This window comes from Furipterus horrens, unplaced genomic scaffold (genome assembly GCF_987537825.1).
Source record: "Furipterus horrens unplaced genomic scaffold, mFurHor1.1.pri manual_scaffold_6, whole genome shotgun sequence".
NCBI classification, from domain to species: domain Eukaryota; kingdom Metazoa; phylum Chordata; class Mammalia; order Chiroptera; family Furipteridae; genus Furipterus; species Furipterus horrens.
In genome coordinates, this window is record NW_028327176.1 from 44,661,290 (window position 1) to 44,684,634 (window position 23,345).

Below are 23,345 nucleotides of genomic sequence, written 5' to 3' on the forward strand. Positions count from 1 at the left end.
CAATATACCTAAAATAGATTTATTAGTTAACACTAATTAAAAAAATAAAAAAAATCTGGTCTGATTTCAGATTAAATACCCACTAACAACATTGTTATCTTTTCAGAGATAACATAAATAGGACACATGGGAAAGTGAGTGTGTTAACCAAAAATCACTGGGCTATTGGTATTCAGAGTTCTGATAGTTCTATCAGAAACTATACAGAACTGTCTTTCAAAGTGGCTATACCATTTTGTATCTGTAACCACAATGAATGAGAATTCCTATTAGCCCACATCCTTGCTAGCATTTGGTGCTGTCGGCATTTCGGATTTCTGCCATTTCAAAACTATTTTTTTAATTGATTTTAGAGAGGAAGGTAAAGAGAGAGAAGTATCAATTTGTTGTCCCACTTTTCTTAAATACTCACCTAGGATATGTCTATTGATTTTTAGAAAGAGAAGACAGAGAAAGAGAATCATTGATATGAAAAAGAAACATTGATTGGTTGCCTCCTGTACGGGCCTCGTCCAGGGATCAAACCTGCAACTTAGGTATGTGCCCTGACCAAGAACGAAATTTGTAACCTTTTGGTGTACAAGACAACACTCCAACCAGACCACATGGCCAGGGCTATTGTTCCACATACTTATGCATTCATTGGTTGATTTTTATAGGTGCCCTGACCCAGGCTTGAACCCGCAACCTTTGCTTATAGGGGTGATGCTCTAACAGGTTGAGCTATTCAGCCAGGACAGATTTTTGCCATTTCAACAGATGTGTAGTGGCATCTCATGTTTCAATTTGCAATTTCCTGATGGCATATCATGATGATCATTATTTGACACATTTATTTACCATCTTTGGTGAGATATTTGTTCAGATATTTTGCCCACTGTGTGTGTGTGTGTGTGTGTGTGTGTTAAAATTACATAACATAAAATTTACCATTTAAAACCATTATTGATGTTGGCCATCTTTTCATGTTCTTATTAGTCATTTGTATATCTCCTCCAGAGAAATATCCATTCAAATCCTTTGCCCATTTTTTTTAATTGGGTTGTTTTCTTACTAAGTCTTAAGAGTCCTTTGTATATTTTAGATACCTGTCCTTTATCATTTATATTTTCTTCCAGTCTCTGGCTTGTCTTCCTTCTCTTAACAGTATTCTTCTCAGAGTGGAAGTTTTTAATTTTTATAAAGTCAACATGTCAATTTTTTCTTTCACTGATTGTGCTTTTGATGCCATATTTAAAAGTCATCACCAAACTCAAGGTCATAAATTTTCTATGTTATCTTCTAGACGTTTTACAGTTTTGCATTTTATACTTAGGTATATGACCCTTTTTGCTCTACTTTCTTTGAAAAGTTTAGGTAGTCTGTGTCTAAATTTTTTTATTTTTTTATTTTTTGGCATGTGAATGTCTAGTTCTTCCAGCACTATTTATTCAAAAGACTCTCCTTTCCTGATTGAATTGCCTTTACACCTTTGTCAAAAATCAACTGGCCATGTCTGTGTAGGTCTATTTCTGAGCTGTCTATTCTATTCCTTTTGTTTATATGGTCTGTTCTTTCACCAATACCGCACTGTCTGTATCACTACAGCTTTACAGTAAGTCCTTAAGTCAGGTAGTATCAGTCCTTCAACTCTGTTCTTCTCCTTCAATAATGTGTTAGCTATTCTCCTTTCCATTTCCATATGAACCTTGGAATCAGCTTCTCAGATGAACAAATAAATTGCTAGGATTTTAACTGGGATTGCATTGAATCTATAGAGAAAGTTGGGAAAAAGATTTTTTGACAATATTGAGTCTTCCTATACATGTATACAGGGTATCTCTCTCCATTTATTCAGACCTTCTTTGATTTCATCAGAATTTTTTAGTTCTCCTCATATAGATATTATACATATTTTGTTACAGTTGTACCTAAGTATTTCATTTTCTTTGGTGGTAATATAAATGGTGTTGGGTTTTCAACTCAAATTCTAATTGTACATCAGTAGTGTATAAGAAAACAAACTTTTGTAACAGTATCCTTGTATCTTGCAGCCTTGCTATATAATTGCTTATTAGTTCCAAAAAGTTTCTTTTTTTGATTCTCTGGGATTTTCTACACAGACAATCATTTCATCTGTAAATATAGTTTAATTTCTTCCTTCCCAATCTGTGTACACTTTATTTCCTTTTCTTGTCTCACTGCGTTAGTTAGGGTTTCCAGTGTGATGTTGAATAGGAATGGTGTGAAGGGACACCCTTACCTTGTCCCTGAGCTTAAAGGGAAAGTCTCTAGTATCTCACCATTAGCTGTAGAGTTTTTGGAGATGTTCTTAATCAAGCTGAGGAAGTTCCCCTATGTTTCTGGTTTGCTGAGATTTTTTTTTTTAAATCATAATCCATATTGAATTCTGTCAAATGTTTTCTCTATTATTACTAATAAACATATAATTTTTCTTCTTTATCCTGTCAATGTGCTGGATTACACTAATTGGTTTTGAATATCGAACCAGCCTTGAAAATCCGGGTATATCCTACTTGGTTGTGGTATATAGCTCTTTTCATACATTTTTGGTTTGATTTTCTAATACAGCAATTTTCAACTGATGTGCCACAACAATCTTTAAAATATGCAATACCTGACTTATTACCCAGGGGCACTGACCTCTTTTCCCTTAGATTGTCAAATTAATAAATAACAGCAGCCAACACAATAATAGTCATCTGGTGAGAATAAATCAAAATTATACTTAATTTTTTGTCAGGTCAGCAAAAAATACTTTTGTTTGCCACAGAATTCTAGTAATTAGTTTATATGTGCCAGGAGATGAGAAAGGTTGAAAATCCCTGTTCTAATATTTTGTTAAGAATTCTTACATCCTTGTTCATGAGAGATATTGGTCTGTAGTTTTTCTTTCTTAGAACACCTTTGTCTAAGGACTTCTAGTCAGGATGGAGGCATTGGTAAACAAACCTTGCTTCCAGGCACAATTATAGCAAAAAATACAGCTATACTACAAAACAAATATCATGCAGAATTGTCAGAAAATTGAGCTGTGTAGAAGTCTGACAGCCAAGGATTTAAAGAAATCACACTCATCCAGATGCGCAGAGGGGCGGAGATGCAGAGAGGCACAGTGAAGGGAACGGGTGGTCCCACATCCACATATGATGCATAAAGAACAAGAGGGATACCTTGGGAGTAAGGGATCCCAGCCCTAGTCCAGATCACTCATCCCAGGGTTCCCCCTGCCCAGGATTCAGCACCAGGACAAGAGCGGGAAGGGCACCAGTGGCATACAGGGAGAAAGTGAAGTGCAAATGGGGAAGCAGCTTCATCCAGCGCAAAACTCCAGAGGCCAGGCAGCAGTACTGTCCCCTCTGTGAGCCCTTCCACACAAAGAGCAACAGAGTGGTGACACAGATGGCTCTGCTATGGCAATTACCTGAGACTCCACAACATACAACTTAATAGTGGGCTAAGAGCGGGAGTCAAAGCAGCTCTACCTAATACACAGAAACACACACAGAAAGGCTGCCAAAATGAGACAAAGAAATATGGCCCAAATGAAAGAATAAAACTCCAGAAAAAGAACTAAAAGGAATGAAGATAAGCAATTTATCAGATGCACGGTTCAAAACACGGGTTATCAGGATGCTCCAGAAACTCATTGGGCACTTCAATGCCGTAAAAAACTTAGCCAGACAGCTGATCCTCCATGGAGGGTGAGGTTGGTAGTCAGTGGTCACAGCCAGCCCTTGAAGCTGACTGGCCTGGATAAATCCCCATTGATCTGCCAACAGCAACCAAGGCTCAACTATAAGAGAAGGGTATACTCAGCCCACACGAAAGGCACACTGCCAGTACCCAGCTTGGGTGATAGGGGAGGCTGTGCCACTGGACCCTACAGGACACCTACTACATTAGGTCATACTATGAAGACAGAGTCAAAGCAACTCTACCCAATACACAGAAACAAACACAGGGAGACTGCCAGTTGATGGGGGGAAGAAATATGGCCCAAGTGAAAGAACAGAACAAAACCCCAGAAAAAGAATTAAACGAAATGAAGATAGCCAACTTATCAGATGCAGAGTTCAAGACACTGGTGATCAGGATGCTCAGAGAAATGATGGAGTACAGCCACAAAACAAAGGAAGAAGGGAAGGTTATACAAAGTACAACTAAGACAAATATACAGGGAACCAACAGTGATGGGAAGGCAGATGGGATTCAAATCAACGATTTGGAGCAAAAGGAAGAAATAAACATTCACTCAGAACAGAAAGAAACAAGAATTGAAAAAAATGAGGACAGGCTTAGAAACCTCTGGGACAACTTTAAACATACCAACATACAAATCATAGGGTTACCAGAAGGAAAAGAGAAAGATCAAGAAACTGAAAACATATCTGAAAAAAATAATGAAGGAAAACTTCCCTAAGTTGATGAAGGAAATAGACATACAAATGCAGGAAGTACAGTGTCCCAAACAAGTTGGACTCAAAGAGGATCACACCAAGATACATAATTAAAATGCTAAAAGTTAAATATAAAGAGAAAATCTTAAAAGCAGCAAGAGAAAAGCAGAGTTACCTACAAAGGAGTTTTCCATAGGCCCGTCAGCTGATTTCTCAAAAGAAACTTTGCAATCAAGAAGATACTGGCAAGAAGTATTCAACAAAGTGATGAAAAACAAGGACCTACAACCAAGATTACTCTATCCAGCAAAGCTATCATTTAGAATGGAAGGGCAGATAAAGTGCTTCCCAGACAAGGTAAACCTAAAGGAGTTCTTCATCACCAAGCCATTATTATATGAAATGTTAAAGGGTCCTATTTAAGAAAAAAAAAAAAAAAGATCAAAATCATGAACATTAAAATGGCAATAAATCCACAGCTATCAATAACTGAATCCAAATAAAAAACTAAGCAAACAAGCAGAACAGAAACAGAATCAAAGATATGGAGATCATTTTGAGGGTTATCAGCTGGGGAAAGTGGGGAGAAAGGTGCAGAGATTAAGAAGCACAAATTGGTAGGTACAAAATAGACACGGGAATGTTAAGAACAGTATAGGGAGTAGCCAAAAAACTTACATGCACTATCCATGGACATGAACTAACAGGGGAAGTGTAGGGGGCGGTTGCTGGAGGGAATAGTGGTACTGGGTGGAGGGAGGCAAAGGGGGAAAATTGGGACAACTGTAATAGCGTAACCAAAATATATTTTTAAAAATCTGTCTAATTTTAGTATTAGGTTAATGCTAGCCTAATTGAATAAATTAGAGAGTATCTCCTTTGAGTGTATTTTTCTGGAATAGAATACAAAGAATTTCTGTTTTGAGAGTTTATTATTGATCCAATTTCTTTAATAAGAATAGGTTTATTCAGAGTACCTATTCCTCATGTGTAAATTATGGTAGATTGTGTCTTTCAAGAAATTGCTACATTTCATCTAGATTATCAAATGTTCAGAACATTCTTTTATTATCTTTTTAATATCCATGGGATCATTATTAATTTACATCTTCTCTGTTTTTCTTTTCTTTTCTTCCTTTTTTTTTAGATGTTTCCTGCATGGCTTGTCTCCTCATTGTCCACAGAACTCTGAGAAGCTGTACAAATACGCAGGTGCAGACTCAAAGCCTGGCTTTTTCTCCAACATTGTGGAAAGGGACTCTACATCACAGGTCAGAGCCCTATGCCCCACTACACCACCTGGACAGAGCCCCAGGGAGAGTGACCTCCCAGGGATATCCATGTTGGATTATCTTTTTTCTTAAACTGTTTAGAGGGTTATCAAATTGATTCATCTTTTCAAAGAACCAGCTTTTGGTTTTGGTTTTCTCTACTGAGTTCCTGCTTGCAATTTCACTGATTTATGCTCTAATTTTTATTATTTTTTTTATTCTGATTACTTTAAATTTAATTTTCTCTTCTTTTTCTGGTTTTCTAAGGTGGAAGCTTGATCATATTCATTTTAGATCTTTCTTCTTCCCTAATAAATGTATTCAATACTATTAAATTTCCTCCTAAGCACTGTTTTCACTTCAACCCACACATTTTTATAAGTTTCTATCAACATTTCCTTAAGCTCACTGATTCTTTCCTCTGCCATTCCAAGTCTATTTAGAAATCCATCAAAGGCATTATTCACTTCTATTTATGTTTTAATTTGTAGCATTTTCTTTTGATTCTTTCTTATTTTACATCTCTCTGCTTACACTACCCATTTATTCTTATATGTTGTCCACATTTTCCTTAGGACCTCAGCATATTAAGCATAGTTGTTTTAAATTTCCAGTCTGGTATTCCAACACTGCTGCTATATCTGTATTTTGTTCTGGCACTTGCTGTCTCTTTAAACCGTTGTCTTTATTATATAATTTTTTTATTGTTGAAAGCCACATATGACGCACTAGATAAAAAGAACTGAGGTAAGTAGGCCTTTATTGCCAGCTCTTATGTTTACCCAGCTAGGAAGTAGGCTGTATTCACTGTTTGCTGTAGCTACAGGTGTCTGAAGCTAAAATTTCCTATGGTGTCCTTGTTTTGGTCTTCCCTGCTGTCATTAGAGACTTCTTAAATAAAGTCTGATATATGCAGGTCTTTCCATTGTATTCCCCTATTATTATACAGGTTCCCTATGGATATAGTGGTAAGGTATGGAAGGAGGGGAAGCATTCTAGTCTTTTGATTAGGTCTCAGTCTTTTAATAAGTCTGTGCCCCTGGACTGTGACCTTCAAATAGCTTCTTACTTGTTGATTTGATGTTTGTTCAAATACTTTCTTCTTGTGATGACTGAAGTAAAAACTTCCAAGTTCCTTATATGCTGAATCAGAAGTATTTTTAGCTTTTTAAGAAATTGCCAAACTGCTTTCCAAAAGGGTTGTACCATTTTAAATTCCCACCAATAGTATATGAGCTCTGGTTACTCCACCATGGCTGGCAATAGGGTGAGGCAAGCAAGGAGCCATGAGTTTAGTATTTAAGGAGGCACCTACTTTCAGATTCTGCTGCCCCTTCACATTTTACACTTAGGCACCTCACTTGTCTCATCTCAGCACTGGCCTTGTCCTCCACATCCTCACCAAAATGTGAAAAAATATATGCAGACTTGTTTTTTTTTCTTAAATGCTTGGTAGAATTCAACAAAGAAGCCATCTGGGCCTGAGTTTTCTTTGTGGAAAGGTACTTAACTACATACATATCAATTTTTAAAATAAAGATAAGGCTATTTAGGTTATCTATTTCTTCTTGATAGAGCTCTGGTAATTTGTGTCATTCAAGGAATTTGTTAGTTCATCTAAGTTGTTACATTTACTGGCATAAAGTTGCTCATATTTATTATCAGTCCCTTAATCTCTGGAGAATCTGTAGTGATATCACCACTCTCATTCTTGTTATTGGTGATTTTGTCTTCTTTCCTTTGTTCCTGATCAGTATTGCTAGAGGTTTGTCAGTTTTAATGGTTTTCTCATGAATAGCCCAGCTTTGGGTTTCACTGATTTTCTCTATTGTTCCTCTATTTTATACTTCATTGATTACGACTTAGATGTTTATTTCTTTTTTCTGTTTACTTTGGTTTAAATTTGCTCCTCTTTTCCTATTAGGAATATTCTGAAAAATCCCTATAGTAAGAGAAATATATTTACATAAATCTAAGCAAAGAATTAAATACAACCCAGTACAGAATGAACAAAAAAGAATATAATATGTTCCTCAAAGACTATTGGTCAAAATCCATTATAAATCAAACTAAAAGAATTTCTATTAATTTTGATCTGACTAAAACTAATTTCAAGATTACATATTACCTGAGAGATTTCCTGTTGATAGACTGTAAAATGTTCCTTGCTGATCTGTGGGAGGTAGAATGAAGGTATGACTTCAGTGTCCACAAAGTCCAATCCCCATGTTTTTGTGAAGAAGTCAGATTCTCTTTTTGCTAATCTAGGATCATTTAATGCTGCTGGGAGATTTACTTTGGAATGATATATAGTCCATCTATGTTGATCTGTAACTAGAGATGGGGCAACACATACACTATTTGAATCACCTGCAAAAAGTAAACAAGAGAACTCTGTAAAGTAAGTTCTATGTTTGAAAGTACATCGTAGAAAAATAAAAATGCTTAGATTCTACATTATACAAAGCAACTAAACTCTCTTCTATAGCAAATGTTTTAATAAAAGTCAATCTGATTATATAAACTTGAACTTTCAGTATCAATTGCCAAAGGAGGAAAAAATATGTATAAGATAGAAGATATGCAAAATTTGAGGGTTGTAGTTACAGGGTGGGTTAAGAAGTAAAGAAAGTCTTCTATTAATTCCTTTCCTTACTGTACAATTTATCTTTTTTCAACATTAAAACTCTTCTACCTTCTACTGGATATCTTATATCCTTTAATATTCCAGTTCCCCCCCCCCCCCCCACAGGAAGGCCTTTTTTCTATTGTACCATGGCAGACAGGACTGGTTCCAAAATTCTTTATTTGGCTTATAATTAGATAATATAAATGCTGCTGTGACACTAACCATAGAGGAAATAAAAATATACAGTTGATTCTTGTTATTCACAGTTCTGTTCTAGAAAGTCCCCAAACACTTAATTAGCAAAAACTGAACAACTGCCTCTAGTGGAAATACAGTGGATTACCCCTAGTGGATTCCTGAAAGTCTCTGGACACAATATTTTCATCAGCTTATCAATACAGAATCTTGTGCACATCTATTTAAAGACACTTTATGTAATAGATATTGTTCATTCATTAACATTGAACTCACGGCTAAAACAACTATAACTCAAACCTGAATGAGGCTTATGTAACATGCATATTTTCTTCATAAAGCACATTTACAGTCTTCTTGTGCTTAGGAACACTAGAAAGCACTTCAATACTACATTTGGGAACATTTTAAAAAGCAAAATAACAAACAAAAAACACAGAAATGCAAAAAAAGTGGCATTAAATAGACCACAAAGAGGACACTTGTTTACAGCCTAACAGCTGAAACAAGAAGGCAGAGTGTTGCCTTGTTCAACCTCAGGTGGGAATATGTATATCAGGTGACTTAAATTTTTCATTCCTCTGTGTATGTCTGCAAATGACCACAAATATGCAAAAGAATATTAATTTGGGGGTTTCAAATAAGTTTTAAGTAGGCAAATTTGCAAACATGAAAACCGCAAATAATGAGAACTGACTGTACATTATGTTTAACTAAAGAGCTTTCAATCTGTACCTACATTTTCAAAAACTTTTTTAGTTTATATATAACTTATTTTATGAAAATGCATGGAAAGAACTATATTCCAACTTCCTAATCTGCTTACTTCCATTTATGTATCTCTTCAGTTTTAGCATCATAAAACTTACTTTTTTAAGATAAGTATATGAAATCTGTCTACTCATTTAAAGATAATAAAAATCCTCAAAAAAAAGCATTACCTGTGGGTTCCTTGGGACACACATCTGGCAGTGACTGCACAGGTCGAATGTGTTTAGTAGGATCTACCTCTTTTTTAAAGAAAACATCACTGCTGCTTCCTTGAGGCACTGGTGAAGAACTGTGGCTTGAAGCCATTGCATAAAATCACCATTCAACTGAAAATGAATAAGAAATAAGTAATAACCAAGATGCTTAATATAAATCAAAATTCATCTACAGGGTGGGACAAAAGTAGGTTTACAATTGTGAGTATATGAAACACAGAGTTAACAAAGCTACTGTAATAACCATAATTTGCATGTCTTTGTTCAAATCTAACAACTATAAACCTACTTTTGCCCCACCTCGTATAAGTATTATTCATGTCACAAACTTTCTTTCAAAAACAATTATTCGAAATCCCAAATTATAAGTAGGTAATTTGAATATTCACTATTGAGAGGCACTCTATATTTATTTAGTTTGCTAAGAAAGTTATTCGTCCTTGTTTAAAAAGTATTCTGCCCTAAGTGACCTGTCCTTAATCTTTTATCCAAAGTGCAAATAGATAAAGCTACAACCAATATCTATTTAAAAAGGAAAACATTTGATTTCCAAAATATATAAAGAACTTACACATCTCAACAACAAGAAGAAAACAGCCCAGTTAAAAAATGGGCAAAGGACCTGAACAAACACTTCTCCAAGGAGGATACACAGAGGGTCCAAAAACCACAGTGAGATACCACTTTATACCAGTCACAATGGCCATCATCAACAAATCAACAAACAACAAGTGCTGGCGAGGATGTGGAGAAAAGGGAACCCTAGTGCACTGTTGGTGGGAATGCAGACTGGTGCAGCCACTATGGAAAACAGTATGAAATTTCCGTAAAAAAACAAAAAAAGGAACTGCCTTTTGATCCAGAAATTCCACTGCTGGGATTATACATGAAAAACCCTGAAACACCAACTGAAAAGAACCTATGAACCCCTATGTTCATAGCAGTGCTGTTTACAATAGCTAAGTGCTGGAAACAGCCTAAATGCCCATCAGTAGATGAGTGGATTAAAAAACTGTGGTACATTTACACAATGGAATACTATGCAGCAGAAGGAAAGAACTCCTGCCATTTGTGACAACATGGATGGAACTAGAGAGAATTAAGCCAAGCAACAAAAGATAAATACCAGATGATATCACCTGATACAGGAGACTAATGAACAACATAAACAAATGAACACAATTGAACAAGGAACAGAATAACAGTTATCAGGGGGGAGGGGGGGAGAGGGAAAGGGGTAAGTAGGGGAATGGTTTAGTAGAGGAACTAGTATAAATAACCCATGGACATGGACAACGGGGTAGGGAATGACTGTGGGAGAAGGGGTGGACTGGGGGGGGGGAGCAATGGGGGAAAAAATGGGATAACTGTGTTACAAAAACAATAAAATTAAAATAAAAAATAAAAAGGAAAACATTCCACTCATTCAACAAGTATACAGTAATTATGCATTATAGCAAAATGGGTAGGTGCGTGAGTTTTTGAAATGTGACTCCCTGGGTTCAAATCCCTGCTTCATATACCAGCAGTATAATCTTGAGGAAATTTAGTTAACTTTCGTGTGCTTTTTAACTCATCAGTAAAAATAGGGATGAAAAGAGATCCTATCTCATAAACATTTTGTAATAAAGGAATGGACATACGTAAAGCATATAAAATGCCTGCCTCAAAGTTTGTGTTCATAAATGTTATCATTACATTACTTCTATATGACTGTCACTATATTAAATGCTTATAAAAGTATGACTCTTCAAGGCACTTGCAATTAAATTAAGTCATCGAAACGCTAAGAAAAATGTCAGTTAACCTGTATCTACACATTTTAGTCAGCGCTGAAAGAATTTGTGGGCAACATAATTAATATAGGTTACAGTGCTGGGTAAGACTTTACAAATGAAGCAGTATCTAACCTGGACACTGAAAAACATATATTTTATTATTAAAGAGAATTTTTTTTTCTTGCTGAACATAGCTATCAAATAGCAGGCATTCAATAAATAGTTTTAATGAAGGAATAAATAAGTGGATATAAACAAAAGCTTACAGCTGAAAGGAAACTTAAAGATCACCTACCCTACTTGTAGGTTCCCTCATACTGGAAGAATAGCAAGGCCTAGAAAGACTAAGTGGTTTACAAAGATACATATGGTTTAACAAGTTTACAAAAAACAAACAAACAAAAAAAGCCAACTTAGGAAATCCGGTAAATAGAAAAATAAGGAGAAATAAAGAGCAAAGACATAAGGCTAGAACCAGTGACAAAAACTTCATCCACTCTAATTTCCCTCTAGTTTGGTGGAAAGCTAAAAATTACATTTCCCAGACTTCCTTATATATCTGCCCCAGTCCTTCTAATGCAAGGAAGACATTTCTGATTACACCACTCACTGAGACCTTAAGAAATAAGCTACTAAGAAAATATACAAAGATAAATAACTTCCTCAAGGTGCCTGAACAGAAAGCAAACAACAGCATGAATAGTTTAAGGGACACGGAATAATCCTATGACTGTGTGGAAACTGACATGGCTAGCATGAAATGTTTGCACTGGGAAGTGACAAATAAAGTGCACACACATCCACTGTACAGCCAGACTATAGCTGGTTCTCTAAGCAATAAGGAACCATAAGCTTTTTTGTCCTGTGGACAACTTTGGCAGTTTGGTGAGTTTTATGGGACAAAAGAATATTATCATGAAAAAAGCTGGGAAAATTATTCAGGGATTTGGTTTGAAAGGCATCATTGGCTTGCTGCATTTATATCCATACGCATTAAGTGTATGGTTATTTTTGTATAAAAGCATTTGCGTATTAAAGAGAAGAAATATCTAAAGGATACGAAACACTGTATGACACAGAATATGATACATTAAGCATTTGGTAAAGATAATTCTAAATTATACATTAAGTATGTTTAACTTTTTTTGTTAATTTCATAAATAAAATGACTAAAATAAACACATTTTGACACTTTAAGTGATAAGCTACAAAAACAAAGAAAATGTATTTATATTGAACTCCCATTGCCTGGTGTCCGATAAATCAAATACTGATTCCAACAATAGTACAATTTCAATTTATTCTTTTCACCATAATGTTTTTACCACAAAAAGAAATGCTAAGTGCCATATTAGAAAACTAAAAATACTTTGGGAGATAGGAACTTACAGAAAAACATTTTTAGACTCCTTTAAGTTATTTCTGTATCTGAGAGGGGGAAAACACTTTCTTTACTCATTAAAGATTCTGAATTGGGAAACATATGCAGATTTCCTATTTTTTCTTAAACCTCTCCTAATTCTCTTAAAAAGAGGGACCACTCCAGCCATAAAGGGATTATGTAAAATTAGAGGGCTGCCTACATAGGTGAGCCCTAATTTCCAATCATGAGACTCTCTGTTCCTTTCACCATCCTGCATTTATTAAGAGCTCCCCAGAGTAAGAACCAAACTTTGTATTAATGACAAGTATGCTGTAGACACTTGGTAAGTGCAATCACTATTAAAAAATAATAATCATAATAATAATGTATTTATTCATAAGACATGGATGTACAAACAAATACAGCAAATTCACATGGTCTCTAAACCAATTTCAGCAATAAAAAAAAATCATCTTTCAATGAAAGGCTAAGGAACAGAAATGATGAGGCATCTTAGTAAAAAGTTTCAGTATAAATAAAGAACAGTTTGTCTACCTAGGCAAAAAAAATTAGCAAAAATAAAAACAAACAAAAAACACAGAACACAGAAAGAAGGAAAGTTCTAAGAACTAAATGCAGGCAACACCTGATTTCTAATACTTCCATTTATAACTACCACGTAGATATAAATTTAGCATTTTATCAGTGGTCACCTAATACGAAAATCTATAAATAGCTCCACCTTTCACATGGTAATCTCATCATAATTATATCAATACCATATTCAAATACTATCGTCTCTTGAAGCCTGTCGTTTCTCACACTTAGTCACTTACGGTATTTCCATTTTTGCACCAATCATAATGAAATTCTGGTTTTCATATAGATCTTCCCTGTTAGACTGTGAACTTCCTGATGTTTCAATTTTTCTGTGTATTCTACATGCCTAACACAGCTCCTGGCACGTAGACTGTACTTAATAAATATTTTATAGATGAATAAATGGGTGGTATAGAGCAGATCAGAAGAGACATATTAGACAGCTAACAATAATTCTTGAGAGAGTAGATAACAGCATGAGTCTGGGCTATTAAGGAAAGGAATAATAAACAGACTCACTCATTCTAAAAGAATCTGCAAGGATGAGTAAATTTAAAACATTTTCTTTCTTGTAGTTCAAAATATCTTTTTATGTTAAAATTTTAGCCCTGGCCAGTGTGGTTCAGTGGTTGGAATGCTGTCCCATAACCGAAGGGTTGCAGGTTCAGTTCCTGGTTAGGGCACATGCCCAGGTAGTGGGGTTCACCCCTGGCCCGGGCACAGGTGTGGGCACATGCGACCCTGGGGCCAGATGCATAGGACCCCTTGCCCTGGTGCAGATGCCCTGGACTGCAAGCGTACGAAGGCAGCTGGTCAATGCTTCTCTTGCATAAATGTTTTTCTCTCTCCCTTCCTCTCTCTCTCTCTCCCTTTCTTCCCCCCCCCCCCCGCCCCCGCCTCTCTCTCTCTAAAAAAGCAAATGAAAATGTCCTTGGGTGAAGATAAAATTTAATTAATTAATTAAATAAAAGTTTAACCTTGTCCAGATAACTCAGTTGGTCAGAGCATCATCCCGTAACCAAAAGGTCTCGGGTTCCAGTCAGGGCACATACCTACGTTGCGCATTCAATCCCCAGTTGGGGTGTGTGTGCTGGATGTTTCTCACTCTCTCTGTCCCTTTCTCTCTCTCTCTAAAATCAATATACAAATCCTCAGTGAATTTAAATAAATGTTATAATAATAATAAAAGTTTAGTTAAAAGCTTCTATTATAAGGGCCTAGCAGTGATGTCACCCCAGAAGCAATGAACACACCAAGTGCTCAGACCTTGGTCTCTAAATACCATTCTCCACAAAGAAATCACAGTCTTTTGAAATCTGACTCCAAACCTAGAACACAGAAAGAACAAGATGATCCTGGGAACTCTCACTGTGTCAGAAAGCAAAAAAGTGCTCACAGACCAGGAAGGTGTAGCAAAAGGACAAAGGACCAATTTAAATGGGCTCCACTAGTCACATTTGAGAGAATTTGAGCACTCAAGAAAGAAGAGAGGGAGGGATGGAGGGAAGGAAAAGGGAAGAGCAGAGTAAGGGGAAAGAGAAGGGAAGGGAAAAAGAAAAAAATTGAGTGTAACATATTGAACAAATAAATATTAATGAATCCAGACTGATACTTACATAGAGGAAGAGAGGAGGAAAAAGGGGTAGAAAGGGGTGGTTTGGAGTGGGGAAAGGAAAATTCTTCATTACAGAAGAATGCCAGTAATAAATGTAGAAGAAATAACTGAATTGGAAAGTCACCATTTTGTCACACCCAATGTAAAATCCAGTTCAAGCAAAATTCATCAACGCATGCTAAAGCCATTAGGTGAAAGGTTGTTCAGAAACAGAACTCACCTGGTGTCAAAGTAGTACCCCACGGATTACTTAGCTATGCAAAGGGAAAAATATATCTTTAAGATGGGAAGATCTGTCCTGGCTAGTGTGGCTCAACTGGTTGGAGCATTGTCCCATAGCCGAAAGGTTGCACATTTGATTCCCAGTCAGGGCACATACCTAGACTGTGGGATCAATCCCTAGTTTGGGTGCATACAATCCTTGGTACAGACACATATGAGGCAACCAATGTTTTTCTTTCATATCAAGATTTTTCTCTGTCCCTTTCTCTCTCTAAAAGCAATGAAAAAATGTCCTTGGGTGAGGATAAAAAATAAATAAATAAAATGGAAAGATCTGGCTGTCACTACCTTAACTAAATCATCAAACTTGGTATTACTAAAAATAATAGGAACTTGGTAGTATGTGACTTGTGAAAAGGCAATATAAAATAAACATCACCTATGAAACATTAGCACCAAAGATGTTTATTTCAATCTAATCAAGCTTCTAGACCAGGTGTTAAGTTTTTTTGTTCTGGGGAGTGCTTTGGCAGTATAGTGAAGTCTACAGACCCCTCCCCAGAATAATGTTTATAATGCATGAAATACATAAAATTACAAAGGACAATTATACTGAAATATAGCTATCAAACTCTCTTTTTACATTGTAATGTAGTAATATTTTTATTCTCAATGAATGCAAAACTCTCTAAACAATAAATGAGCGTAAGTATTTTGAGATATCTGCAACAATTTAATGTTAAACTTCTGTGTGTGACAAAGTTACAGGTAATGCTGATAACCCTGTGAAGAGCTTCCTAAATTAATAATCAAAGGAAATGCTAAAAGCCAATTAAGCATGACTTCTCAACCATGGCACTACTGACATTTTGAGCTGGATAATTCTTTGTTGTTTGGGGTACTCTCTCTGCACACAGTTAGGATCTTTAGATACATCTCTGGCCTCTATCAGTTTGATACCAATAGCACTCACCCACTCAGCTGTGACAACCAAAAGTATCTCCCGACAAAACAAAATATCCCAGGGGAGATGGTGGAAAAGAGAAAAGAATAAAATCACCCCAGCTGAGAACCACAGAATTAAACATGTAATTTTTTCCCCCAGCCAAAGTTCACAGACACCCTGAAGTCTATTCATAGACCCTATGGAATCTGTGAACCCCAGGTTAAGTACCTCTACTCTAGACCTACTTTCCAGTAACAGGAATAGTCAGAAATAGGATTGTTGGTTTAACCACAACATGGAGAAACAATCAAGCAAATTGAGAATATAAGATATACAAGAAAACTGGTCTGGACACTTAGATCCATGTCATTTTTAAAAGACAGGGAATCAATCTACATTGAATTAAATAGACAACAACTAAAGGCAATATGTAAACCTTGACTGGGTCCTGGTTCAAAAAGAAAAAATGGCTCTAATATATTCTTAAATTTTGAATATGGATTAGATGTTATATGATATTTTTAATTTTAATTTGTCTTCTTTGGTGTATTAATGGTATTGAGATTATGGGGAAATATCTTTATACTTAGGACATGAATACTGAAATATTTAGGGGTGGTGTGACAAAAAATACACAGATTTAACAAATACAACAACATTTAAAAATGGTTTATCTAAATGAAGTATATATGAGTATAACATGTACTACTCTTTCACTTTTCTCTATATTTAAAATTTTTCACAATAAAATGTTGGGGAAAGAAACTTCATATATTTGTCAAATATTAAATAAATAATTCAACATATGGATATCAGAGAGAAAGAAAAACACTCAATTTGTAACTGTTACTCTACCTGAAGATGCATTATTATACAACTTGAAATACAGAGGAAAAAAAATCAATAGATTTCAATGAAATTTTAATGTTGTGGGAGAATAATATCATGTATTGAAACTGGAATTCCTTAAAAGCTAAAAGAGAAAGCAGCTGAGACAGAGAAATATTTACCACAAGTATTACCCAAAAGTGTGCAAAATTTTCTTTCCTTGCTTCTACACTAACATAATAACTGCTTACAGACAATACTGGAATTACAATATCATTTACAGTCAACTCTGAACTATCCATGAAATTGCCTATTATAGATGTAAGGCAATAGCAAATCTTTTTACTCTTCCTCTACTATTTCGATGTATACAAAACATTTTAGCAGAGAGGTTAATACACAGATATATTAACTAATCATTTATTTCCCTTCTCCTGTTTTTCCAAAGTGATACCCTACTTTCAAAACACCCTGCTTTATAAAATCTAAACTTGCCTGCCCTCTATCATGCTTCTGTCACACTGTGATCCTCTAACTGGTCTATCTGCTTCTAGTCTAAACCATTCTGCATATTGCTTTAGGATTAAATCTAGAAAGTTGTCATTGTTATACTTTAGCTTAAATTTTTTAGCTTCCAGACAAATGTCAAGCTTCACAGGCTGGTACTCAAGGCTTTCCACAATCTGATGCTTATCTTCCTTTCTAGTCTTATTACCTATTACCCACAGATAATGTCAGTTCCAGACAGGGTGGTCTAATTGTGCCTCTAATCCATCATGCTATCAGGGCCTTCTTAATAAACATACCATCTTTCTATTTATTTAATGCCTCCCCTCCCTTCAAGAGTCACTTTAAATTTTATTTCTAGATTATATATCCTGAGAAAACAAACATACACACACTCCAAAACATTAACAAAAATAATCCCAGCATTGTCCTAGCCAGGTGGCTCAGCTGGTTGGCGCATCATCCCATATACCAAAAGGCTGCGGATTTGATTCCCAGTCAGGGCACATCCCTAAATTGTGGGTTCAATCCCGGGTTGAGGAGGGTACAAGAGGCAACTAATCGATATTTCTCTCCCATATTGATGGTTCTCTCTCTTCCTTCCCCTCTTTTTAAAATCAATAAACATATCCTTGGGTGAATATTTAAAAACACCTCAGCATGATCTTTAAGAGTGAAAGAGTCAAAAAGAACCACACTCTGAAATAAGAAGGAACTGGTTAATAACCAAACAACAGATTATACTGCCATTAAAAATAGAATTGCAGACCTCACACCCATCAGGATGGCTACTAAAAATAAATAAATCAGAAAATAACAAGTATTGTCAAGGATGTGGAGAAACTAGAACCCTTATGCACCATTGGTGGGAATGTAAAATGGTACTGCCAGTTATGGAAAATAATGTGGCAGTCCCTCAAAAAGTAAAAATAGAATTACCATATGATATAGCAATTCCACTTCTGGATACATACCCTAAAGAACTGAAAGCAAGGTCTTGAGGAGATATTTGTACCCCATGTTTTATTCCAAACATCCAAGAAGTGGAAACAACTTTTAAGTATCCATTGACAACTGAATGGATAAACAAAGGTGGTATATATACACAATGGAATATTATTAAGCCTTAAAAAGGAAATTCTGACATACGCTACAACAAAGATGAATGTTGAAGAATTGTGACAAGTGAAATAAGCCAAATACTGTACAATTGCACTTACATGAGGTATTTTATTTAAATACAGGCATGCCTCGAAGTTATTACGGGTTCAGTTCCAGACCACTGCAATAAAGCAAATATCACAATAAAGTGAATCAAATCCATTTGCTGGTGGAGGGTCTTGCCTTGAATTTTTAAGAAACAAAACACCTATAAAGCGAAGGGCAATAAAGCAAGATACGCTTATAGTCAAATTCATAGAGACAGAAAGTAGAATGGTGGTTGTCAGCGGCTGGGGGGAGAAAAAATAGGGAGTTGTTTGATGGGTATACTGTTTCAGTTTTGCAGGATGAAAATTTCTAGAGACTGGCTGCACAACAATGTGAATATACTTAACACTACTGACACTTAAAAACAATTAAGATGGTAAATTTTATGTTATAAGCATGTTATCACAATTTTAAAATTTATTAATAGGATTGCAGAATATTTAATCACATAAAAATGATTGACATATATTGTTAAGTAGAAACAGTTTTCAAAACATTATGTACATTATGATCTCAACTTTCTAATTTAAAATAAGGATGCATATTGGCAAAAATATATTAAAAATACCTGCAAGGACATATACCATAATCTTAATAACGGTTACCTCCAAATAACAAAAAAATAAAAAAATTGTTTGTCCTTTTTTAAACTTTCCAAATGTTCTCCTATAAAAACTAACTATTTTGTGTATATTATTCAGGTTCTCCAGAGAACCTGAATAATATATAATATATGAGGAGATTTAGCAAAGAAATTCTTTTGTGAAGTTATGGAGGTCAAGAACTCCCACTATCTGCTTTCTGCAAGCTGGAGAACCAGAAAAGTCAATGATGTAATTTATGATTTAGTCCAAGACCAAAGGCCTAAGAACCAGGGGGCTGCCTGTGTTAAGTCCAGGATTTCAAACAATCTGATGTATGAGAGCTGGAGAAGATGGATGTCCCAGCTTAAAGAAAGTGAATTCTCCCTTCCTTTGCCTTTTTGTTTTATTTGGGTCTTCAAAGCACTGAATGACAATGATGATGCCTGCCCACATAGGTGACGGAAGATCTCTTAACTCAGTCTACTGAATCAATGCTAATTTCTTCCAAAAACACCCTCAAAGTCATACCTAGAAATAATGTTTTACCACCTCTATAAGCATTCCTTATCCTGGTCCAGTTGTGACACAAAATTAACCATGACCCTTTGTTAATCAGGAATAAAGCTATTATTAAACTGCAAAAGTTCCACTTTCACCTTATACCTACCTTCACTATGAGTCTTTACTGTAACACACAGATAACTAGCCTGCCTTTGATGCTTACTGTCTATATCAGCAGTCTACAAACTTTTTTCACCCTGTATCCCATCAGTTAAAAATTTTTAAGCAATCATTTACAAATTTAATGTTACCACTGTATTAGAAAGTATAATATACAACTGCTAAAAGAAATTTTTAAAAGATGAAATAGATTTTTTCAAAGAATCTATTTTACTAATTAATGGCAAAATTACCTTTTTACTCTAGTTTTAATTAATAGCAAAATGACTACGCTTATTATTAAAAATCTTCATTCTGGCCAAGATGGAGACCTAGACAGACATGCTGCATCTCCCTCCACAACTAAATAGGATAAAACTACCTCAAAACTAGAGACAACCACAAAAATTCCAGAAAATCAAGCTGCATGCAAGTCCAACAAACAAAGATATAAAGAAGAATTACTCATCCAGACAGGTACGAAGGGCAGAGAGGACTCCGTGCGGCAGCAGCAGGAGCGGCAGGCCAACGGAAAGAACAGTCACACATTTTAAAAAGTTGGGAGGGACACCTGGGGAGCGCTCCCAGCACCAGACCAGACGTGCAGTTCATGGTCCCAGCACCGCAGAAAATAGAACCTCATTGCTTTTGACTGTGCAAACCAGTGGGGATTGGTGGAACAAGAAATTGCCCGTCTCTCAGCAGAGTCCACTTGTTTAAGGAGCCCCCACAGTCCTAGAACATCCGCAGACCCACCCACTCTGAGAACAACAGCCAGGGCAACAACTAGAGAAGCGACAATCCCATTCAAAGTGGGAGAAATGCCTGGAGAAGGGGCAAGTGCTGAGCAAGTGGCATTGTTCCCTCTCAGAACCCTCCCTCACAAACAGGGCCACAACATGGTGAAACAAGTCACCCTGTACTGACGAATACCTAAGGCTCCGCCCCTTACAACATTAAGAGATGCAACAGCTCTACCTAAGACATAGAAGCAAACAAACACAGGAGCCTGTCAGGATGAAGAGACAGATAAGTATGGCCCAAAAGGGGGAATGGATCAAGATTCCAGTGGGAGAACTAAGCAATGAGGAGATAGCCACCCTAACAGACGCACAATTCAAAACACTGGTGTAAAGATGCTCACAGGTTTGACAGATATGCTTAAGTATGGTAAACACATAAGGGAAGAAGTGAAGGCTATGCTAAATGAAACGAGGAAAATCCACACAAAACGAATGGTGAAGGGAAGGAAACCGGGGTTCAAATCAATGATTTGGAACATAAGGAAGAAAAAACAGTCAAGCAGTACAAAATGAGGGAAAAAAATTTGAAAAAAATGAGGAGAGGCTTAGGAACCTCTAGGACAACTTTAAACATGCCAATATCCGAACCATAAGGGTGCCAGAAGGAGAAGAGGAAGAGCAAGAAATTAAAAACTTATGTGAGAAAATAATGAAGAAAAACTCCAAATTTGGCAAAGGAAATAGATATACAAGTTCAGGAAGCACAGAGTCCCAAACAAGCTAGACCCAAAAAAGACCACATCAAGACACATCATAATTAAAATGCCAAAGATTAAAGATAAAGAGAGAATTTAAAAGCAGCAAGAGAAAGCAGAGTAACCTACAAAGGGGTGCCTATAAGCCTATCAGCTGATCTCTCAAAAGGAACTTTGTAGGCAAGAAGGGACTGGCAAGAGGTATTCAAGGTGATGAAAAGCAAGGGCTTACAACCAAGATTACTCTATCCAGCAAAGCTACCATTTAGAATGGAAGGACAGATGAAGTGCTTCCCAGACAAGGTAAAGCTAAAGGAGTTCATCATCACCAAACCATTATTATATGAAATGTCAAAGGGACTTATTTAGGAAAAAGATCAAAATTATGAACATTAAAATGACAACAAACAGCTATAAACAACTGAATCTAAAAAAAAACAAAATCCAACTAAGCAATCCAGAATAGGAACAGAATCATAGATATGGGGATCATTTGGAGGGTTATCAGTTGGGAGGGAGAAGAGGAAGAAATGGGGAAATGGTGCATGGATTAAGAAGCATAATGTTAGGTACAAAAGAGACAAGGGGGAGTTAAGAATAATATAGAAAAGGGTGAAACCAAAGAACTGATATGCATGATCCATGGACATGAACTAAGTGGGGTGGGATTGCTGGAGGGAAGGGGGATACTGGGTAGAGGGGAACAAAGGGAAAAATATTGGAACTATGTATCAACATAATCAATAAAAGATACTTTAAAAAAATCTTGATTTAGCCCTGGCCAGTGTGTGGATCAGTTGGTTGGAGTTGTGTCCTGCTTACCAAAAAGCAGTGAGTTAAATTCTCAGTCTGGGCGCATACCCAGGTTGCAAGTTCAATCTCCAGTCAGGGCGCATATGAAAGGATAACCACACATCATGTTTCTCTCTCTCTCTTTCTCTCTCTCTCTCTCTCAAAGCAATGAAAGAAAGAAAAAAGTTCTCAGGTGAGGATAAAAAAATATATCTTGATTTAATACCTTATAAAATGGTGCTTCAAAGGTTTGTCTCTATAAATTTAATTTATTTTTATACCTGGATTTAATGCCTGTTACAGAAAAAAAAAAAAGGGTATCTTACAAATGCATGCAGAACCAAATGAAAGAAACAGCATTGCTGAATCACTGCTTATACTTTCTGAACTCTCTGTCTTGAGGTTTTTGAAACATGTTGGGAAACTCCATTCTGGGTTTTTAAAAAGTTCTCATTTAACAAAAATCATGGAATGATGGAATATTTCAAATACCCATTTTCAAAATATATTTACCATAGACTGTTTCTAGAAAATAAACTATTTTCTTGCTCATTATTTAAAACAAAAAACACCCTTCAGGAACAGATTAAGAGAACCTAAGTGTGTGTGTGAGTGTGTATGTAAATATCTGTTTGGTTAAATATCACTGTCAAGTCACATGCCATCTCTGAAAAGATTAGCAAATTTGAATTTTTGTTTGTTTGTTTAAAAAAACACAGAATAATTCTTAAGTTTGACAATTCTTTTTGTTACAGAGTGGGGTCCCCCAGAAAACCCCAGAGCCTGTGGTTTGGAGGATAGGGGAATGGAAACAGCTTTCAGGCTGCCTCTGCAGATCTATGGCAAGTAGCCAGGGTCTCAATTATGTAAATAGCTTCAGTTCTTCCACAGCTCCAAGGAATGATGAGCAGTGAATAGGCAAGGCCTGTGGAAGGTTCTGTGAATGGTCAGAACTAGTTACCACACCTACTGCATCACAAGCCACCGTCAGGGATTTAAGGAGAGGGCGGCAGACATTTGCAGGGGGAAGAAAGGAGGAAGAAAAGAGGAGAGGAGATCCACGTGGTTTGCAAGGAGGGCAGAGAAGGATATCATGCAGCTTTAAAAGGGCAAAGAGAGAACCATGTATGATCCAGTGCAACATGGCACATGTTTTCCTGGGCTGTTATACAGAGACTGATGACATTGTTCCCTAGATCCTGAAGGAGACAGCTGACAGATAAGGAATGGGGAACTTCTGGGCATGTTTTTGGCTTCTAGCT

At 36.2% G+C, this 23,345-nt stretch overlaps 1 protein-coding gene and 1 non-coding gene across 7 annotated transcripts in view; both read right to left on the reverse strand.

Moving 5' to 3' along the window:
- The window catches only part of VPS54 (VPS54 subunit of GARP complex), a 130,808-nt gene that overhangs the window by 90,331 nt on the left and 17,132 nt on the right, over positions 1 to 23,345 (reverse strand). For 2 of the 6 annotated variants that reach the window (XM_090281379.1, XM_090281382.1), the window contains exons 2-3: positions 9,437 to 9,592; positions 7,800 to 8,041 (exon numbers count right to left, since the gene is read on the reverse strand). In XM_090281379.1, the coding sequence (XP_090137505.1) occupies positions 7,800 to 8,041; positions 9,437 to 9,572 (378 nt within the window). In that variant the 5' untranslated portion in view covers positions 9,573 to 9,592. Of the gene's footprint in view, positions 1 to 7,799; positions 8,042 to 9,436; positions 9,593 to 18,560; positions 18,621 to 23,345 lie in introns of those variants that run through there. The other 4 variants (XM_090281380.1, XM_090281381.1, XM_090281383.1 and 1 more) reach the window with 4 other exon arrangements.
- LOC150006062 (small nucleolar RNA SNORA73 family) lies at positions 5,546 to 5,747 on the reverse strand. The gene has a single exon (XR_016512104.1). It is a non-coding gene; the product is annotated as a small nucleolar RNA SNORA73 family (small nucleolar RNA).